A 22,808-nucleotide genomic window follows, 5' to 3' on the forward strand; every position below is an offset into this window, starting at 1 on the left:
GTCTTCTCGGAGTCAGTATACTGTGTCTGAGTGGGGCATTCAAGTTAAACTGCAGCATGGTATCTCAGTGAGCTAGCACTATAAATCGGCATGAGTCCGGACTAGTACAAGCAGCCACACAAACACACACACGTACATGCACGTCGCTATATAAGTGCAATAATCTTGGACGCGACGTTAAACCCCATTTCACCTCACCTCACCTCTAATGCTTCACTGACTTGAACATTATAGTGTATATATACACTTACGTGTCCAGATACATCAGCTGGTCGTTATAGTGTTCCATTATCTGAGTGTTTATTATTGTAGGGTATGTACATATTGTTCGTACGTAAAGCAGTAAGCTCAAGGCGCAGCAAGGAGGGCAATGTTACACTCTCTGGGCATGTTGCATACTTCATTGACTTGCATGCATCACAGCAGACTCGTATAGCTAATATCAAGAAGCAATGAAATGTCACAACAATGATCATGAGCAGGACCTTTTATTTAACAAAACCGAAATTGTATGTTTTCTGAATAACACATTGAGGACGCCTACGAAGAATGAAATATGATGTTATTCTGTAAGTACATGAAAGCGCCAAAATTCATTCCATAATCATTTAACATCTCTGCTAAAAGCAGAGTGGGTTGTTCAATTCTGGCTTTACCATGACCATGAGTTTATGAATCAAATGGTGGATATACCAGGTGTTCGCGAAAAGGTAAGTGTATCCTGCACCTGTCACAAACACATGCAAAGGCAAAGCTAAGGTTCACCTGAAAACATGGGAACGTATGGTACAAGTCAAAATAGGGTCTTGTAATGGAGATACTTTTTGTCACTGATGCGTCAAATGTCCTCCGCATGGCTGCCATAAAACGCTTTGAAGGCCTTGAATGGTGTAACCTTGATCAAACAACTTTTGAGTGAGAGTCGAAGTCTTCATAGAGAGAGAGCATGCTCGATTGTACCTCAAAAGTTGTAAAACCACATGGCACACGCCCGTCAGTTGGTAAAGCTGTCGTCCATATTCCCTCAAGAACCTACAAGAGAAATAAAGTAAAACCCTAAAGAGATACTGCTGGCTACACATCACGAATACTCTTCACGATAGCCAAGTACGTACTCATTACTGTTGTAATCAGGTTACTAACGTACTCAGAATCCGTGTGTTACAGTGTTACAGTGTTACAGTGGCAGTGCTGGAATCCATTTGAATTTGTTAATCAGAACTTCCATGTATAGTGGCTATGGTGGTCGAGAGGGGACTCGCTTTATCGCCTTTTGTTGTTTCCTTCATTAATATGGGCTGAAGTGCTTCTTCTTCATTAAAGAGAGCTGAGCTTTTTACCAGTCTCATTCAAGATTAAACCCATGGAAGGAATGTTGAAATTTCCTCACTATTCACTAAAATATAATAACTGTACAGGTGTAGGTGTTTTTAACACTATCCAATCCGTTTATTTGTACTTGAGGCCTCAGGCCCATATACAAAGTATACAAAGTATACACAAATACAAATTTTCCACCAAGGTGATGGCGGTTCATCATACTTATATATTCAATGATAACATAGTGTACAGTAATTAATGATAACATGCTCTCCTCACAAGTGAAGCCTTACAGAATTTTAGCAAGTTTTCTACTATAGCTGGATCATAATCATTCTTTAAATTAACAAAACATTTGGATATGCATTTCCTTAAATATTTCTTTGGTACAAAAAGATTTCTCAAATCATTAAAACATGGGCATTTCATTATTAAGTGGAATTCATCCTCTAACTCATTTAAATTATAATTCTGACAGATTCGTTTACTTTTTTCAACAATTTTCCATCTTCCAACATTTATGTAAATGTTTGCACCTCCAGTTGTTAAAAGAGCTGAGTATCTTCTATGCATTAAATATGTTTTGCAATACACATATGGTTCAGCATTTAATGAAAATTTGTATTTACTGTAACTATCGAATCTTGTACTTTCTCTTAATTTTGCTTGCCACTCTTGAAAAGAAATATTTCTTAATCTAAGTTTAATCATACTTATTGAAATATCAATAATACCAACACCTTGAGAGAACAAGACTTCTCCAAGACCTATCAAACATAAAGATTCTCTAACATTTGTTACCCAATTTCTCCTATCACATTCATCTAAGTGTTTTAACATATTATACCACCTTTTTATATTCTATCATCTGTGTATTAATCTTAGCCAATATTTTATACATTGCACAAATAGATCAACATATAACGGATATCTACCACATTCTCCCACATCCATAGCATTTGGAGTTTGTGACGGTAAACCAAGAAATCTTTTACATGCATAATTCTGAATTTTCTCAAGTGGATCAAATGTATTGGTGCCCCAAATATCTACACCGTATAATAAAATAGGCTTAATCTTTACATCAAATATTTTATTGAATATGTCATAAGACAAGCACCCAAGTTCATCTAATGATCTTAAAATTTCATAAAGTGCTAATTTACCTTTTTTTTTTATCTGTACAAACAGTGGCTCGTAGTACTTGTCTATTATTTATCAATGTACAATTTATATAAACATTGTCTTTCAATATTTTTTCCAGTTCAGTCTACTGTACTTATGATATGTAGTCCTTTTAAAGTGTCAGTATTTAGATTAAAGGGGTGGTATTATGAATACAATTAAAAGATGAATATCGAAATACATTCAAAAGGTTCCTAGACCATGTTTTATCGTTTAGGGATACAACTTGCCGTTCTATACAACGCTGATGTCGACGCCCGGGGTCAATAAAACTAGTAACTTTCACAAAAGGGTAAATTAAATTTCTCAAGAAATCGCAAATAATCAGTGGACTTTCTGTATAGTTATTGCGAAATAAAGTAATAAACTTTTGTGTTGTACTGTATGTGATTATTGCTAATTTACTACAATACTACAAAGCAACCACATGTGTGTATGCAAAAGAGACTGCATTCTGTATCTATATCTAACAAATTTATCTACTTCAAAGTGGTTGTAACTAAGGCAAAAGAGCTGTAAAATTTACAGGAATAGATCACTGAAAATCAGTAAAATCGTTTTTAGTTTACGGCATCATGGGTATCGCTTACTCGCTCTATCGCTTTCGTTTTCGCTTTCTCGTCTCGTGTTTTTCGCTTTCTCGGACGTAATTTAAGTTGATAAAGCCATGTCCCCTCTCGGCCGCCATATGTTTGTGCAGTTGTGATGCTTCCGTTAATTTGACACCTACTTCAACACACGAGTTTAGTGATTTTGCCAGAAATTTATTAATAAGGATTAAATTGCCCTTTTAGTTCCAGAAAGGGGGATTTCCATTCAACCAGTGAAGGGGTTTATAAAGGTCATAGCTGAGATCTCAAATGTGTGTTTGACATTTCTGCATGTAAACTCAAAAGGAAAGATATCGATCCCGATCATGCGAGGATCGACGTTTCGACAGATACCAACGTTGAAAAAATATCAAATGGCGGAAGACCAGTGATATGTAAGGTGCAATGACTCTTCTATTATAGACATCAGTGTTCTGCATCCCGTCGGGTCCAGAAGTCTGGTGAGTGATGACAAGGTGACAGTTGGTCCAGGGCGTATACAGCTAGGTCTGGATCTGGAACTATGGACACCCTCATACCTTGTAGGTAGGCTAATGTGTTCTGAGTTTAGGCTAACTCGTTCCTGGTTTGGGCCAATCCATTCGCGGTCCAGACCACCCCAATCCCGCAATAAGATAACCCATTTTTCAGTAGAGCAAAGTCATTGCTGAAGAACATCCACCACTTCCTGATCTAACACTACCCATTTCTGGCCGAGTCAAATCCCAATCCTGGTTACAGCCCACCCAATCCTGGAATAGGCTAGCCCATTCCTGATTCAGGGCAACATGTCCCTGGAATTAGCCCACCCATTCCCCACCCATTGTCTGCAAGATATGCGGTTGAGATCCGCAGTTACAGATGCATTTTTCTTTAGATAAATATATAGACATGGACTGTACAGAACAGTTTGTTTCAACGATTTAGGGAGTGGAGTTAGCCATTAAATATACTTGCCATTTCCGCCGTTTCTTTCGTTGGGAGGTGAATGTTGCGGTGACTGAACTAACTCGAATTCCAGGTGATTGCATTTCACTGAAACATGAAGGTCCACAACAGTAAATACGCTGTATCCTACTGTAACATATAGTAATACAATACATAACAGACTACATCTCACTGTAACATGACGTCACACAACATACAATAGACTGTATCTCTTTGTAACATGACGTCACACAACACACACTAGACTATCTCTTTGTAACATGACGTAACACAACACACACTAGACTGTATCTCTTTGTAACATGACGTCACACAACACACACTAGACTGTATCTCTTTGTAACATGACGTCACACAACACACACTAGACTGTATCTCTTTGTAACATGACGTCACAGAACACACAATAGACTGCATCTCTATGTAACATGCTGTCACACAACACACACTAGACAGTATCTCTTTGTAACATGACATCACACAAACACAATAAACTGTATGTCTTTTTAACATGACGTCACACAACACACACTAGACTGTATCTCTTTGTAACATGACGTCACACAACACACACTAGACTGTATCTCTTTGTAACATGACGTCACACAACACACAATAGACTGTATCTCTTTGTAACATGACGTCACACAACACACAATAGACTGCATCTCTCTGTAACACGTAGTCACACAACACAAACTAGACTGTATCTCCTTGTAACATGACGTCACACAACAAACAATAGACTGCATCTCACTGTAACATGCTGTCACACAACACACAATAGACTGCATCTCACTGTAACATGCTGTCACACAACACACAATAGAATGTATCTCACTGTAACATGAAGTCACACAAAACACAATAGACTGTATGTCTCTGTAACATGTCACACAACACACACAAGACTGTATCTCTTTCTAACATGACGTCACACAACACACCATAGACTGCATCTCACTGTAACATGCTGTCACACAACACACAATAGACTGTATCTCACTGTAACATGAAGTCACACAACACACAATAGACTGTATGTCTTTGTAACATGTCACACACCACACACTAGACTGTATCGCTTTGTAACATGACGTCCCACAACACACATTAGGCTGTATCTCACTGTAACATGCTGTCACACAACACACAGTAGACTGCATCTCACTTTAATATGCTGTCACACAACACACGCTAGAATGTATCTCACTGTAACATGAAGTCACACAACACACAATAGACTGTATGTCTCTGTAACATGTCACACAACACACACTAGACTGTATCTCACTGTAACATGTAGTCACAAAACACACACTAGACTGTATCTACTTGTAACATGACGTCCCACAACACACAATAGACTGTATCTCACTGTAACATGCTGTCACACAACAAACAATAGGCTGTGTCTCACTGTAACATGTAGTCACACAACACACAATAGACTTCATCTCACTGTAACATGCTGTCACACAACACACAATAGACTGCATCTCACTGTAACATGCTGTCACACAACAAACAGTAGACTGCATCTCACTGTAACATGCTGTCACACAACAAACAATAGGCTGTATTTCATTGTAACATGTAGACGCACAACACACAATAGGCTGTGTCTCACTGTAACATGTAGTCACACAACACACAATAGACTTCATCTAATCACTCTGACATGTAGTTAAACAACATACACTAGGCTGTATCTCACTGTAATGTGAACTCACACAACACACGTACAATAAGCTGAGCATATGGCTTTCACTGGCATTATATGTATATATTCGCCTCTGAGACGGAAAAAATACTGTCAAGTGTTGAGGCACAGATTCCTACAGACACAAGTGTAAAGATGGTCACTTGCCTCGGAGTCGCTCCTTGTCCTCTTTCACAGCGTCCAGCTGGCCTACATAATAAATGAAGTCATTCATTCATCTTTTGTTTCGTCACAATCATATTATTTGATATAAAGTAACGATTCAGACATTTACGCATGTCTGAATATTTTGAACACGATGAAAAGTCTACATGCTGAATACACAGATATTTCAAAAGAAGGTTAACTGTCATTGATATAACGAAGAAGTTTACAGGGGGACTCCATTGTAAATATCTCCATGCTTCACTTCAGGGGCGGTGGTGTAGCTTAGTGGTTAAAGCGTTGGCTCGTCACGTCCAAGGACCGGGTTCGATTCCCCACATGGGTACAATTTGTGAAGCCCATTTTCCGGTGTCCCCCGCCGTGATATTGCTTGAATACTACTAAAAGCGGCGTAAACTCATGCTCATCCATTTCCTCCCGCATGAGGTGAAGTGAAATTGGGTTTAACGTCGCATCCAAGATTATTGCACTTATATAGCGACCTGCATGTACGTGTCTGTGTTTGTGTGGCTCTACCACTAGACCACGGAGGCGGTCCTCCTGCATGAAGCGGCGTTAAAACTAACTCACTCACTCATTAGACATACGTGTTATATATACCAGGTACACCTACGTCTGAGATTCAGTGAATGCGTCATGAGTTTCCTTTTTTCAGATACATTCGTCTTCAGTTCTTCACACTTCTCTTCATTACGGCGATATGCGTCCCTCAAAGCCTGCTGAGCTCTTTCAATCTCGTCTGACAGACAACAAAATACACAAACATGGTTACCCAATTGACATCGTAACAAGTCCATCGTGATATCAGTATCACGACACAGACCCAATATATGTACTCATCATAACACAATCTTTGAAAATACCATCTACACAACCTGTATCACTACAGTTTTCATGATTTATGAAATAAACGACGTGTGGGAGTTGTTTATCGTACAATAAAACACTGCAGGAAGAATAAACTATGAAGCTCCGCGTGGTTTATTCTCCCTGCAGTGTTTTATTGTACTACCACGAGTCGTTTATTTCTTGTATGAGATATCAAAATTATGTACAGCCTCTTTGAGGATGTTAATGAAAGGTAAAAGCTTTGAAAATATTTACCCGTATTTAAATAATGATGACTCCCTAAATACAAACCGACCTCGGCAATGTCGAACAGGTCCATTTTAGGAACAGGGGGGCTAAGTTTGGCATTTCCCATAATTTTTACGGCGATTATATGTTTCTCTTCCCCTAATACATACTGACATATGTCGCCCACTTTCGGATGCGATCGTTATGCCATGGCGGTTTTCTGAGTTGCCCAGCTACATCTATGGGAACAACTCACTAGACATTTCCCTCTCAAAATTAATCTCGTCCAATTTACAACGTCATCAAGTTGCGAGCGCATGTTCAAATCTCCAGTAATGACGCCATGATAGAACAATGTTTTATCGTGAAATGAATCATGCTTCGTTCTGCATTGTTCTTTGCGATTTATCATTTTCTTCAGGGAGAATAGACCACTCGGAGCTGCACCCCTTATAGTTTGATTGTTGCTTATTAGATGACAATGAAATCATATATGACATTTTAGTTGTGAATATGTACTTTTTAAAAAGACTATTTGACATGTTTTAAAATATTTTTTCAATAAATCTCCCTTAAGGAGCGGGCAATTAATTTCCATGGATACGACTCACAGGCAGGGTACACATTTCATGGAGTCCGCGAATATATCAATTGGAACACATCTTAGGTAACTTTCTCATCTCGCATGAGCATCATTGAGTTCCTGAAATGAACCGATGTTTAACCGAATGAATTGGTGAAGGGAAGTAACTCGATTTGTTTCTCCGTTTTGGGTAGGGGTAGAGTTTCAACGATTATAAAGTAACATTTTGGCTCCAAGACTTAGGGCACCCAGGTGTACGTTGGCTCACACTCAGAGTACGTCACAAAGGTTCATCGTATCTGTAACACTATTCATCACATGAGAAATATATAATTATGTGTCTGACTGCCGACCGTCAGTTCGCCTCGACAGAATGGACCTTTTTTAAGTGAATAAGGGATAACCTTTTATGGCTATACAACTTATCACAAAAAGAAGTTGAATTGTTTGATAGGCATCAGTTAGAAATTGACGGATGACAAAGTAAAGACATTTTATGGATAACAACTTTATTTACTGTAAAGGCGACGCTTCGGTAAAGATCCTTCTACGGCTGTCAAGCAAGGGTAAATTGTCTCTACGTTGTCAATAAAGAAGTTACCTTTAAGTAAGGCTATCCTCTCCTGTTCTTGTCTGACGTCCCCGGCTTCTCGTTGGACCGTGTTGGACAAGGCGGCATTGAGTCGTCTCTCACTGTCAAGCTTCAGGTGCAGCTGAACAGCATCGTGTTGCTCCTTTTGCAACTTTCCTGAAAATGTGCAAGTCCATTGTGGAAATGTTCATGTGTGCCACTCACTTACATACGATGGGGCTTACACGTGTACGTGACCGCCTCCGTGGTCTAGTGGTAGAGCGTTCGCCCGGAGACAGAGCGTCCGGGGTTCAATCCCCGGCCGCGTCATACCAAAAGACGTTTAAAGATGGTACTTGTTGTTACCCAGTCTGGCGCTCTGCATTAAGGGGCTAAAACAAGGACTGGTCGGCTGGGAGTCCGTATACTGTTTCTGAGTGGGGTATTTATGTTAAACTGTAGCCGAGTATCTAAGTAAGCTAGCGCTTATAAATCGGCATCAGTCCGGACTAGTACAAGCAGCCACACAAACACACACACGTACATGCACGTCGCTATATAAGTGCAATAATCTAGGACGCGACGTTAAACCCCATTTCACCTCACCTCACCTCACCTACACGTGTACGTGTACAATATTGTAAGACTATAACTTGGCGTCAGAGACGACCAGTATTAGAGTGAGTGAGTGAGTTTGGTTTAACGCCGCTTTTAACAGTATTCCAGTTATATCACGGCGTGTCAGCTTAATGTGGGAGGAGAGCCCGAAGTGATGCAAGTCTCAGACGTTTACCACTTCGGTGAAACTCACGAGCACGGGTATGGTGCTGACAAACCTAGAAACATAATCGGGGCGAACCGGGATTCGAACCCACAATCATAGGTTTCTGGCGTGCCGAAGGGACGCAACTCTGGAAAGCGAATCGCAGCACCTTAGACGACTGGGTCACCCGTGCCCCCACCAGTATGAGAATGATACGCAACACAATAGCGTTAACTGTAGCTTTTTGAAACACTGTGTCCAATACACAGATTCAATACGACATGCATAATTCCACTTTTCACTGTGAAAAGTCTTGTTATTCGGTTACATAACAGAAATAGTGTTTCCAATATTGAAAGAAATTTAACTTCATAACAAAATATAAACTTTAGTCTGACAACTACAGCCAGATCGTCTCGTTTCCCTTGATATTTGGTGTTGATATGCTTTTTAACTATTATGAATACAAGCTGACATTATTTACATTCGAATTTTATCTCTACTGTCTAAATCGGACTTGTGTGGGACTGAAAGTATATACACAAAGTATACATATACCTAATTCTTTTTTCAACACACAAATATCTATTTGAAAACAATTCATCAAAAGTGTCAAGTAATAATGTATCTATGACATCACGTATAGTATGCAATGTCTGATATGAGGAAATATCCTGTAATGTGTATCTGGTTCAAAATAGTGATCATGCAGTATAGAAATAAAGGAGACAAATATTCCAACAAATGAAGGGAAGACCAAACATCTTTAATGTGTGAGTTTAAGGGAGGGATGCTCTAGATATATGTCGAGATAACATGCTGTATTTAGAACAAGGGCAGATATTATTCAACAGAAAAAAAATATGCCAAAGAGAATGGTAGATAAATAATGATTGTACTTTTCATCATTTCGTCATTATTGCTAGGCGTAGCGATGAAGCACTGAAACGTTTTTCTTATGGCCACCTCCGTGGTCGAGCGGAAACAACGTCAGCCCAAAGAGCGGAATGCCGAGGGTTCAATGCCCTCCTGGTGATCGATAGGGAGGAGATGAAACAAAGACTGGGCTGCTCGGAGTATACTGTGTCTGAATAGGGTATCCATGTGACCTTCGACATTGTATCCCAGTGGGCTAGGACTACAAAACAAACAGCATGCGTCCGGACGAGTACAACGGACACATACATGAACACGTTGCTGTGTAAGTGAAATATTCTTTAACTCGACGTTAAAGCCGTTTCACTAATGCTGACCATGACTTACCGAGGATGTCTTGGTATTGTGCTTCAGTCTCATGGAGAGTTGTCTTGGTCCGGGCGAGCTCCTCCAGATTCCTCTCGTTCGCCCCGCATTGTTCACTAAGCCTCTGAACCCACGCTGAAACACATTACAAGCGTGAGTGAAATACACGTGCTGAAACACATTACAAGCGTTTGTGAAATAACCGTGCTGAAACACATTACAAGTGTATGAGAATACCCGTGCTGAAACACATTACAAGCGTTTGTGAAATACACGTGCTGAAACACATTACAAGCGTAAGAGAATACACGTGCTGAAACACATTACAAGCGTTTGTGAAATACACGTGCTGAAACACATTACAAACGTGAGTGAAATACCTGTGCTGAAACACATTACAAGCGTAAGAGAATACCTGTGCTGAAACACATTACAAGCGTGAGTGAAATACACGTGCTGAAACACATTACAAACGTGAGTGAAATACACGTGCTGAAATACATTACAAGCGTAAGAGAATACCCGTTCTGAAACACATTACAAGCGTGTTCCTACCTTTAGCTAGGTGTGTTCTAATCTCGTCTGTTCCTTTCTTTAGCTAAGTGTGTTCTAATCTCGTCTGTTCCTACCGTTAGCTAATTGTGTTCTAATCACGTCTGTTCCTGCCGTTCGCTAAGTGTGTTCTAACCTCGTCTGCTCTCTAGTCTTGCCTACTCCCACCTTAAGCTGTGTGTTCTAGTATTGTCTACTCCCACCTTTAGCTGTGTGTTCTGGTCTTGCCTACTCCCACCTTTAGCTGTGCGTTCTCGTCTTGTCTACTCCCACCTTTAGCTGTGTGTTCTAGTCTTGCCTACTCCCACCTTTAGCTGTGTATTCTAGTCTTGTCTTCTCCCACCTTTAGTTGTGTGTTCTTGTCTTGTCTACTCCCACCTTTAGCTGTGTATTCTAGTCTTGTCTTCTCCCACCTTTAGTTGTGTGTTCTTGTCTTGTCTACTCCCACCTTTAGCTGTGTATTCTAGTCTTGTCTTCTCCCACCTTTAGCTGTGTGTTCTGGTCTTGTCTACTCCCACATTTAGCTGTGTATTCTCGTCTTGTCTTCTCCCACCTTTAGTTGTGTGTTCTAGTCTTGCCTACTCCCACATTTAGCTGTGTATTCTAGTCTTGTCTTCTCCCACCTTTAGTTGTGTGTTCTTGTCTTGTCTACTCCCACCTTTAGCTGTGTATTCTAGTCTTGTCTTCTCCCACCTTTAGCTGTGTGTTCTGGTCTTGTCTACTCCCACATTTAGCTGTGTATTCTCGTCTTGTCTTCTCCCACCTTTAGTTGTGTGTTCTAGTCTTGCCTACTCCCACCTTTAGCTGTGTGTTCTGGTCTTGTCTACTCCCACTTTTATCTGTGTATTCTAGTCTTGCCTACTCCCACCTTTAGTTGTGTGTTCTAGTCTTGCCTACTCCCACATTTAGCTGTGTATTCTAGTCTTGTCTACTCCCACTTTAGTTGTGTGTTCTTGTCTTGTCTACTCCCACTTTAGCTGTGTGTTCTAGTCTTGTCTACTCCCACTTTTATCTGTGTATTCTAGTCTTGCCTACTGCCACATTTAGCTGTGTATTCTAGTCTTGTCTACTCCCACCTTTAGCTGTGTGTTCTGGTCTTGTCTACTCCCCCCTTTAGTTGTGTGTTCTTGTCTTGTCTACTCCCACTTTAGCTGTGTGTTCTGGTCTTGTCTACTCCCACTTTAGCTGTGTGTTCTAGTCTTGTCTACTCCCACTTTTATCTGTGTATTCTAGTCTTGCCTACTGCCACATTTAGCTGTGTATTCTTGTCTTGTCTACTCCCACCTTTAGCTGTGTGTTCTAGTCTTGCCTACTCCCACCTTTAGCTGTGTATTCTGGTCTTGTCTACTCCAGCCTTTAGCTGTGTATTCTAGTCTTGTCTACTCCCACCTTTAGCTGTGTGTTCTGGTCTTGTCTACTCCCACTTTAGTTGTGTGTTCTTGTCTTGTCTACTCCCACTTTAGCTGTGTGTTCTAGTCTTGTCTACTCCCACTTTTATCTGTGTATTCTAGTCTTGCCTACTGCCACCTTTAGCTGTGTATTCTAGTCTTGCCTGCTCCCACCTTTAGCTGTGCGTTCTAGTCTTGTCTACTCCCCCCTTTAGTTGTGTGTTCTTGTCTGTTCTTCTTCTACCTTTAGCTAAGCGTGTTCAGGTCTCGTCTACTCCTACCTTTAGCTATCTGCACAGAACCTTCCCGTTCCTTCAATTGCAGCTCACATTGGGTCACTTTATATGTAAGTTCTGCTTTCTCCACTTCTACCTGCTCAATGCGATCTGTAACCAGAATATTATGCATCAGTTGACAAAAACAATTCTCTTTTGCCTCAACTGCTACAATATTAACATCATGCCAAAACCGCAACAATACTAACACCATTCCTCAACCACTATACTAGTAACTCAGACCTCAACAGTAACAATACTAACACCATTCCTCAACCACTATAATAGTAACTCAGACCTCAACAGTAACAATACTAACACCATTCCTCAACCACTATAATAGTAACTCAGACCTCAACAGTAACAATACTAACATCATTCCTCAACCAACACAATACTAACTCAGACTTCAACAGTTACATAATAACATCAGGCCTCAACCACTACAGTTTCAACATCCTCAGCCGTACCAATACCATCATCAGGCCTCAACGCCTACACTATGAGGATCAAGCCTCAACCGCCAAAATATTAACACCCGACCTCAACCGCCAAAATATTAACACCCGACCTCAACCGCCAAAATATTAACACCAGGCCTCAACCGCCAAAATATTAACACCAGACCTCAACCGCCACAATATTAACATCAAACCTCAAACATTTATGCGTCAACCGTCACAGTATTAACATCCGGGTTCATCTTTTACAATATTAACATCAGGCCTCAACCGTCACAATATTAACATCAAACCTCAAACATTTATGCGCCAACCGACACAGTATTAACATCAGGCTTCAACTTTTACAATATTAACGTCAGGCCCCAATAGCTACAATATGAAAGCACCAGGTCGGCACAGTCAACCTGTGTTAGTGACCAAAAAGGTTACATAATGTTTGATACATAATTATAATAATTCCTTTGATAAACAAAAACTGATCTCATCACAACGTAGAAAAGTTAATAATTATGCTGATTTTTATGTAGTTCTCTCAGAGTAGACATTGGGGAGTTCTCTCCAAGACACATGAAATATTGCAAGTGTTTACCTGTCCACTTTGCTTCTTGTGTCTGCCATCCCGTCCTAGCAGCAGACAGCTGGACATTCTGACTGTCAATCTCATCTGAAATAGTGATTGCAACAACCCCGTGAACCACTATGCTTTGTACCTGTGTGTAGGTAACAGCCAGTCGACACACAGTTTTCTGATGGCCTGAAATCCTATTGATGCAAGTTCTACCACACGATAGGATATCATGATCAACTATAACGTTGATATTATATACAGAAACAAAAGAGTGGATATAACTCTTGTGCTGGTCCCTTTTGCGGTGATTCAGGTAAGTCAAATATACAATGTTCTTGTATGAGGTTTATTTTGTTTATTTTCACTTAATCCAAGAATCAAATAACGAATAAACTGCTGACGTACAGAATGAAATAAAAAAACACCAAATGTCAAGATTTCCTTTCAATCCAGTGGGGTGTGCTTATAATCAAATGTGATTTTCAGAAAAGAATATCTTGGACTATACATTCAAGGAACCTATTCCATTGGCTGCTTTAAAAAAAGTTAGATTAGATTGGACCTATTTGAGGTCTTCAACTGTTGAGCTTAGGACCTGCGTAATGTTTTAAGACTTGGCACAAAAAGTTGTTCAGTTGTCGTGAATGTTTATAAAGCCCAGGCTTTTGGAAATTTTTTTCCTGCAAGTTCCAAAATCGTAGTTCAAGACTGTTGGCTCAAAGTCTTTTTAGTGTTGCTGTCGCTTTTTTGTGGAATTCTATACCGCTCACATTATTATTATCATTATTTTTATTATTTACAGATTAAAATAAAAAATGCAGCAAAGAGGGTTTGGGTGATGCTGGCACAGTCAGGGTGTTTAGGCTCATTATCAGCTCAGGGCCCTTGTCCCCTCTACACGCAGCCCAAACGGCGAATGGGACTTCTCCCAGGAAGCGCTGCCAAGCCAAACCCACCCGGAACTTTTCGGAGAATGTGAAAACTCCCCACTTTGTTTGACTGTCTCATTAAATTCATTACATAATCTACATTTCATATTCACATTTTGATGCAAAATCACACATTGACCGTTTCGAGTTGGAAGTGACTGATCCTGAGCAGCAAACAGAAAGCTTTCAGTTTCACTTTTCAGCCCAGACGACTTCATCCAAGCGAAGGACTCTGCAGGATTGCTGACCTTCTCAACACACTACACATAAACTCGATGCAGTGGTTGTTCAGAAATCCTCTCCTTGAAAAACTGAGTCTGGGCCGACTTGATATGGCACTTCGCTTGGTTGACACTCATTTCTGTATCGTCCAGCAGTACAGAACCATCAACAAAATCAACACTGACATTGAGATTATGTCCCACATCCTTGGCTCGTTTTAGAAAACTGTGGAATGCCTTGTTTTATATTATTTTATTTTTTATATTTTTTTTTAATTATTATTAATAATATTGTTATAACCATCATCATCATCATCTGAGCGCGTAGAGAACTACTTTAGGAGAATATATTGAAAGTGAATATTTACCCTGAAGATGTTTCCGATCCGACTCATGCTTACGAGACATGTTGGTCAGTTGGCCCTTAACTTCTTCGCACTGAGCACTGACCACAGCTGTGGGCAAACAAATACAGTCACATGATGTACAGATTACCATTGCATGTCAAAAGAAAAGTCGTCACAGGCTGTACTGTTTACCATCGCATGTCTGAACTGAAACCGTCGCATGCTGTACTGATTATCACTTCATGTCAAAAGAAAAGCCTTCATATGTTTCTAAACAGAGTAAGTTTATCTCATATATCGCCATCAGGCATGTGCAACTATGATTCATCACTAGTTAGATCAGGAGTTAGTATTTACATCCCTAATATTTAATCAACCATAAATTTATCGTCATGATATTGCAGATACGGACCAAAATCACGTGTCTGCGACGGTGTCAATAAGCACCTAGAACTCTAAATTTCCAATGCTGGTCGCATGTCAGTCGAAAAGCGTGTCGCCACTGCAGTCGAGCTGAAGCACAATATTTAATCAGTATTAATCAGTATATCCGCTACACCACCACTCCACCACTGAACTGACATCACTACACCAACACACTGCCACCACTCCAACAACACCATTACACAAACACCACTATACCACTACACCAACACACTGCCACCACTCCAACAACACCATTACACAAACACCACTACACCACTACACCAACACACTGCCACCACTCCAACAACACCATTACACAAACACCACTATACCATTACACAAACACACTGCCACCATTCCAACAACACCATTACACAAACACCACTACACCAACACAATGACACCACTACGCAAACACAAGTACACCGACACACTGACACCACTGACACCACTACACCACATACACTACCACACTGACACCACTCCACCAATACCACCAACACCGCCAACATCACCTACACCACCACACTGCCAGCACTCCTCGAACACCCACCACTAACACCACATGACCACCACACTGCAACCACTCCACCAACACCATCTTCACCAACTCCACCCACACTGCTACCACACTTCCAACACCACGCCGCCAACACCACTCCACCAAAACCACCACATTGCCATCGCACCACTCCACCAACATCACCCAAGTCACTACGCAGTCACCACTCCTCCATCATCACTCCACGAACACCACAACACCAGCACACTGTAATCCCAGTATAACCTCGTCAGCTTTTTCTAAAAGTAGAAACAACAGACATATTTTGTTCGTAGTTGAACACCTCAACCCGCAATCTAAATGCTGAACTTCTGGGCAAAAGAAAACATACGTGTAAAAGGGATTTGACCAAAACTTACAAATAGATGTTATCAAAACCTTACTTGGCTGAAAACAGTCGCCGAAACACTGCCAACTTAAGGTCCAAAACAAAACTACCAAACCAGTTTCAAATACATCACAATCGAATAACCATGTGTTGCTGTTTAATTTTTAGTCACCATCAAAACTTGTTGTACAAATGTACTTTCTTCAGCCAGGCAGTTTATGTCAGGGAATGCAGTGGTTGATGTGTGATCCGTCAATGACGGAATCAAGCATGTCATCAAGTCCAACAACCCAATGCAATTCAGTCGCCTCTTACGACATAAACGCTGGGGTAATCCCGGGACCACGGTTACGGCGCAAAACAGTTCATGATCTTCAAAAGCACCTTCAGCTATATCACAGCAAGAAGTCGGGTCTTGACTTGGTAAAAATGATCAACTCTGTCAGTGTACGATAACACTTATCACACTCAACCACCCTTTGGACCCATATGTGCCTGGTATACACAAAGGGCGTACATATAACCAATAAATACTTCAGCGTTCCAACAATTAGTTTACAAGTACCTTTTGTCACTCGCAGTTGTTTTGCTTCCTCAATGGCTTGTTCTACAACAAATAATCAATTGTTACAAACAACACAAGGCATAATTCGCGAACAATTAACGATATTTCATGTCTTAAGAGAGCGTACTTGCATGTTTGAAAGACTTAATGGTTTTCTAACCTTTCTTTTTACAATCCTCGTTCCATCTTGAACTGCACTCGGAAAATGATTTATCTAGTTTCAGTAGCTCGCCAACCTTTTCTCCCAAATCTTGTTCTGAGGCCTTCAGCTTAGACTTCATTTCTGTCAGTTCTTTGACCTTATCACCGAATTGTTTTCTTAGTTGTTCTAACTTGTCATTTTCTTCTTGCAAGAGTTGTCTTGTGGAATTGAGTCTAGATTCGCTATCACACAGTTTTCTGTCCTTACAACGTAATTGTTCTTGAAGTTCTTCTTGCTTATCATTCGTTTCCTTTAGACTCTGACCCGTTTCAATCAGCTCGTCCTCTTTTTCTTTCAAATCTTGTTTTGTAGGTTCGAGTTGACACTTGGTATTGTCCAGTTCTTCGTCCTTATCACGTAGTTGTTTGTCAAGTTGTTTTAGTGTCTCTTCTTTTTCCTGTAGACCTTCAAATTCCCTTTTCCTTAACTCGTCCTCTCTTTCTATCAAATCTTGTTTTGTAGATTCGAGTTGACACTTGGTATTGTCCAGTTCTTCGTCCTTCTCACGTAGTTGTTTCTCAAGTTGCGTTAGCTTCTCTTCTTCCTGTACTCCATCTGAACCCTTTTCCTTTAACTCGTCCTCTTTTTCTTTCAAATCTTGTTTTGTAGATTCGAGTTGAGACTTGGTATTGCTCAGTTCTTCGTCCTTATCACGTAGTTGTTTCTCAAGTTGCGTTAGCTTCTCTTCTTCCTGTACTCCATCTGAGCCCTTTTCCTTTAACTCGTCCTCTTTTTCTTTCAAATCTTGTTTTGTAGATTCGAGTTGAGACTTGGTATTGCTCAGTTCTTCGTCCTTATCACGTAGTTGTTTCTCAAGTTGCGTTAGCTTCTCTTCTTCCTGTACTCCATCTGAGCCCTTTTCCTTTACCTCGTCCTCTTTTTCTTTCAAATATTGTTTTGTAGATTCGAGTTGAGACTTGGTATTGCTCAGTTCTTCGTCCTTATCACGTAGTTGTTTCTCAAGTTGCGTTAGCTTCTCTTCTTCCTGTACTCCATCTGAGCCCTTTTCCTTTAACTCGTCCTCTTTTTCTTTCAAATATTGTTTTGCAGATTCGAGTTGAGACTTGGTATTGCTCAGTTCTTCGTCCTTATCACGTAGTTGTTTCTCAAGTTGCGTTAGCTTCTCTTCTTCCTGTACTCCATCTGAGCCCTTTTTCTTTAACTCGTCCTCTTTTTCTTTCAAATATTGTTTTGTAGATTCGAGTTGAGACTTGGTATTGCTCAGTTCTTCGTCCTTATCACGTAGTTGTTTCTCGAGTTGCGTAAGCTTCTCTTCTTCCTGTACTCCATCTGAGCCCTTTTTCTTTAACTCGTCCTCCTTTTCTTTCAAATATTGTTTTGTAGATTCGAGTTGAGACTTGGTATTGCTCAGTTCTTCGTCCTTATCACGTAGTTGTTTCTCAAGTTGCGTTAGCTTCTCTTCTTCCTGTACTCCATCTGAGCCCTTTTCCTTTAACTCGTCCTCTTTTTCTTTCAAATATTGTTTTGTAGATTCGAGTTGAGACTTGGTATTGCTCAGTTCTTCGTCCTTATCACGTAGTTGTTTCTCAAGTTGCGTTAGCTTCTCTTCTTCCTGTACTCCATCTGAGCCCTTTTCCTTTAACTCGTCCTCTTTTTCTTTCAAATCTTGTTTTGTAGATTCGAGTTGAGACTTGGTATTGCTCAGTTCTTCGTCCTTATCACGTAGTTGTTTCTCAAGTTGCGTTAGCTTCTCTTCTTCCTGTACTCCATCTGAGCCCTTTTTCTTTAACTCGTCCTCCTTTTCTTTCAAATCTTGTTTTGTAGATTCGAGTTGAGACTTGGTATTGCTCAGTTCTTCGTCCTTATCACGTAGTTGTTTCTCAAGTTGCGTTAGCTTCTCTTCTTCCTGTACTCCATCTGAGCCCTTTTCCTTTAACTCGTCCTCTTTTTCTTTCAAATCTTGTTTTGTAGATTCGAGTTGAGATTTGGTATTGCTCAGTTCTTCGTCCTTATCACGTAGTTGTTTCTCAAGTTGCGTTAGCTTCTCTTCTTCCTGTACTCCATCTGAGCCCTTTTCCTTTAACTCGTCCTCTTTTTCTTTCAAATCTTGTTTTGTAGATTCGAGTTGAGACTTGGTATTGCTCAGTTCTTCGTCCTTATCACGTAGTTGTTTCTCAAGTTGCGTTAGCTTCTCTTCTTCCTGTACTCCATCTGAGCCCTTTTCCTTTAACTCGTCCTCTTTTTCTTTCAAATCTTGTTTTGTAGATTCGAGTTGAGACTTGGTATTGCTCAGTTCTTCGTCCTTATCACGTAGTTGTTTCTCAAGTTGCGTTAGCTTCTCTTCTTCCTGTACTCCATCTGAGCCCTTTTTCTTTAACTCGTCCTCCTTTTCTTTCAAATCTTGTTTTGTAGATTCGACTTGAGACTTGGTATTGCTCAGTTCTTCGTCCTTATCACGTAGTTGTTTCTCAAGTTGCGTTAGCTTCTCTTCTTCCTGTACTCCATCTGAGCCCTTTTTCTTTAACTCGTCCTCCTTTTCTTTCAAATCTTGTTTTGTAGATTCGAGTTGAGACTTGGTATTGCTCAGTTCTTCGTCCTTATCACGTAGTTGTTTCTCAAGTTGCGTTAGCTTCTCTTCTTCCTGTACTCCATCTGAGCCCTTTTTCTTTAACTCGTCCTCTTTTTCTTTCAAATCTTGTTTTGTAGATTCGAGTTGAGACTTGGTATTGTCCAGTTCTTCGTCCTTATCACGTAGTTGTTTCTCAAGTTGCGTTAGCTTCTCTTCTTCCTGTACTCCATCTGAGCCCTTTTTCTTTACCTCGTCCTCTTTTTCTTTCAAATCTTGTTTTGTAGATTCGACTTGAGACTTGGTATTGCTCAGTTCTTCGTCCTTATCACGTAGTTGTTTCTCAAGTTGCGTTAGCTTCTCTTCTTCCTGTACTCCATCTGAGCCCTTTTCCTTTAACTCGTCCTCTTTTTCTTTCAAATCTTGTTTTGTAGATTCGAGTTGAGATTTGGTATTGCTCAGTTCTTCGTCCTTATCACGTAGTTGTTTCTCAAGTTGCGTTAGCTTCTCTTCTTCCTGTACTCCATCTGAGCCCTTTTTCTTTAACTCGTCCTCTTTTTCTTTCAAGTCTTGTTTTGTAGATTCGAGTTGAGACTTGGTATTGTCCAGTTCTTCGTCCTTATCACGTAGTTTTTTCGTGGGTTGTGTCAGCCTTTCTCCTTCGTCTTTCTCATTTCGTTTCTTTTCATCTGACTCTGAGTCGAGTTGAGGCCTACTTTCCCCTAACTCGCTTCTCTGTGTCCGTAGATCGTCATCGTTTTTGGACTCGGGTTCAGGCTTTTTGTCGGCAAATTCTAGGTATTAAAAGCTTGTATGAGACTTCAAATCACACAATATTTAGACACATACCATATTTGCAGAATAGTATGCAAAATATAGAAATCACATTACACTAACAGATCTTGAAGTATTTAAGTGCAAGTTGTGGCCATGTTTATTAGTAAGTGAGCGATAATAGCTATACGTCCTTGTTGGTATTACTCTAGCGATAACACGGCGGGGAACACCAGCAATGGGTCTCGCTAAATTTACAGATGTAAGCGAGTGAGCGTTAAGCACTGGTCATATCGAACGCATATACTAATTTCAACACTCGTATAATTCAATCGCTTATTGATTGTAAGACCTAGGGCGGTCCAACCTGTCACGCGTCAGGTATGCGACGCCATGCTCTCATTCATGTGCTACTGTATTGTGGGTAGGCGGTTAGGTCATGATAGCATACATATCGCAGCGCTGAGTGACGGGTGCACAATAGAACACTAATGCGTGTGTTACGGTGACGTAAAACAAAGCAACGAGCCCTGTGTGACTGTCGTATAACATACCACTGAGGTCAACCTGTCTGTAATATATCAAACACTGAATCCTGTGTAACTGTCGCATAACACCCAACTGAGGTACATATAACTGTATTAATTTAACACTCCGGGTACGCGGGTACCCGTGATGGTGTGATCTGTGAGACCTGGTTCCAACTTTGCTGACATGTTTCCATTAACAGGGCAATCCGCACACACCAACAGCGGTATTACCCGCATACCACTCGACACACATTTTCACTGTGCATGGCGTGCAGGACTACTAGTATGTTTCCGACTCACCACGCCGGCCAATACTTATCACACATAGCGGAGTTTTAGATTGTTACGTGTGACTTCAGTTTGCGCAAGTTTTTCATACTTTTATGCACGTTTAGATGATGTACACAGGCATAGCACACACTTATATACAGCCACTTACCTGGGGAAGCCATAGCGATGACCCTACCACAAAACGAAAGTACGAAGTTGTATGGTTCAAGGAAGTACTAAACACGTGATAGTTGAATACAAAGAATGTGTTGAATGACTAGTATTGATTTGAGACATTCATTTATTATTCATCACGCTTTTGTGTTTATTTGTTTTTATTGATTGTTTATTCGTTGTTTTAGTTGAACTTTATTGATTGTTTGTTAGTTTGTTGCTTTAGTTGTACATTGTTTTGTTTTTTGTTTGTATTTGTGTTGATTCGATTGCGTGTTAATGATATTGTATTTGTTGATCTTAGTACTTATGTAACTTCGTATTCATTTGTTTGTTTGTGTTTTGTGTGTGTTTCTTTATTTGATTCATTTCTTATTTTTTATTCATTTATATTTATCTATATGTCCATATTGTCAACATTTTCTCTTTGCCCACATTATGATCATAAACTATATTTCCATATTTCTATATATCTGATCCCGATGTATACCCGCCATTGTTCAGCATCACTTGCCGGCTTCTCCTCCGATGCGATAACAATCCCTACTCAAAAAGCTTCGATCGTCACCGTTATGCTTACTGAGTATGATTTGCTTAAATTTGCATGTTTGTTTGTTTGTTTGTTTAACGCTGCACTCAGTAATATTCCAGCTATATGACTGCGGTCTATAACTAATCGAGTCTGGACCAGAGAGACAATCCAGTGATCATGATCATCGATCCACGCAATTGGGATACGATGACATGCATCAACCAAGTCACCGAGCCTGACCACCCGATCCCGATAGTCACCTCTTACGACAAGCATGGTTTGCTGAATATTCTCACCTGGATGAGTGAGTGAGTGAGTGAGTGAGTGAGTTGGGTTTAACGCCGCTTTTAACAATATTCCAGTTATATCAGGGCGTGTCAGCTTAATGTGGGAGGAAAGCCCGAAGTGATGCAGGTCTCGGTGAAACCCACGAGCACGGGTGTGGTGCTGACAAACCTAGAAACATAATCGTGGCGAACCGGGATTTGAACCAACAGTCATAGGTTTCTGGCGTGCCCAAGGGACGCAACTCTGCACAGCGAATCGCGGGGCCTTAGACGAATGGGCCACCCGTGCCCCAAATAATAATTATAATAGTTCATTTATGTGGTGTTGTAGTCCATGCATTAGCCCTGGGGAGTATACAACCCAACCTGCTTGCTAGGCACTAGAATGGTAACAACTACATTGTTGTCACATCCTACCGGGTTGGTGAACAGAGGCACAATTCGAACAAAGTCACTTGCCCAAGGAGACACCACATGTTCTACACGTGCTTGAGTGTGGGGAAAGAACATTTTTGGGATCTATGTAGGATTGTCTTCTGAGAGGATTCCTGCCAATCTGGATGGCAGGAATCCTCTTAGAAAACAACACTACTTAGATTCCAATGTCACATCGAGCTGTGTTTGAACAACTACCCCGAGTTTGTTCAGAGTCGGCCTGTCCTGTCATGACGTACAGAAGTGAAATCAGATGTACCCACATCGACAAAATGAAACAAGGTA

General features: G+C 40.5%; 1 protein-coding gene across 1 annotated transcript; it reads right to left on the bottom strand.

Annotated features, from left to right (window-relative positions):
* Window positions 1-487: 487 nt before the first annotated feature.
* On the bottom strand, window positions 488-21,277 carry LOC139456460 (golgin subfamily A member 6-like protein 22). Its single transcript, XM_071238188.1, has 13 exons — window positions 21,265-21,277; window positions 16,953-20,315; window positions 16,793-16,834; window positions 15,359-15,424; window positions 14,933-15,019; window positions 13,436-13,510; window positions 12,389-12,493; window positions 10,189-10,302; window positions 8,193-8,339; window positions 6,545-6,670; window positions 5,914-5,955; window positions 4,053-4,130; window positions 488-1,032 (listed from the first exon to the last, which is right to left on the bottom strand). The coding sequence occupies exons 1-13, from the start codon at window positions 21,275-21,277 to the stop codon at window positions 1,025-1,027; spliced, it is 4,266 nt and encodes a 1,421-aa protein (XP_071094289.1). The 3' UTR covers window positions 488-1,024.
* Between the last annotated feature and the right edge of the window lie 1,531 nt (window positions 21,278-22,808).

The sequence above is a fragment of the Haliotis cracherodii genome, unplaced genomic scaffold, assembly GCF_022045235.1.
Source record: "Haliotis cracherodii isolate W230 unplaced genomic scaffold, xgHalCrac1.p SCAF_1, whole genome shotgun sequence".
Lineage (NCBI taxonomy): Eukaryota > Metazoa > Mollusca > Gastropoda > Lepetellida > Haliotidae > Haliotis > Haliotis cracherodii.

What these genes read in the sequence shown, in the direction of transcription:
- LOC139456460 (XM_071238188.1), bottom strand. An exon ending in ACAACTGCGAGTGACAAAAG is followed by an intron (nt 15,425 to 16,792) that starts GTACTTGTAAAC and finishes ATTGTGCTTCAG; the next exon opens with CTCGACTGCAGTGGCGACAC. An exon ending in GCATTCACTGAATCTCAGAC is followed by an intron (nt 5,956 to 6,544) that starts GTAGGTGTACCT and finishes TTTATTATGTAG; the next exon opens with GCCAGCTGGACGCTGTGAAA.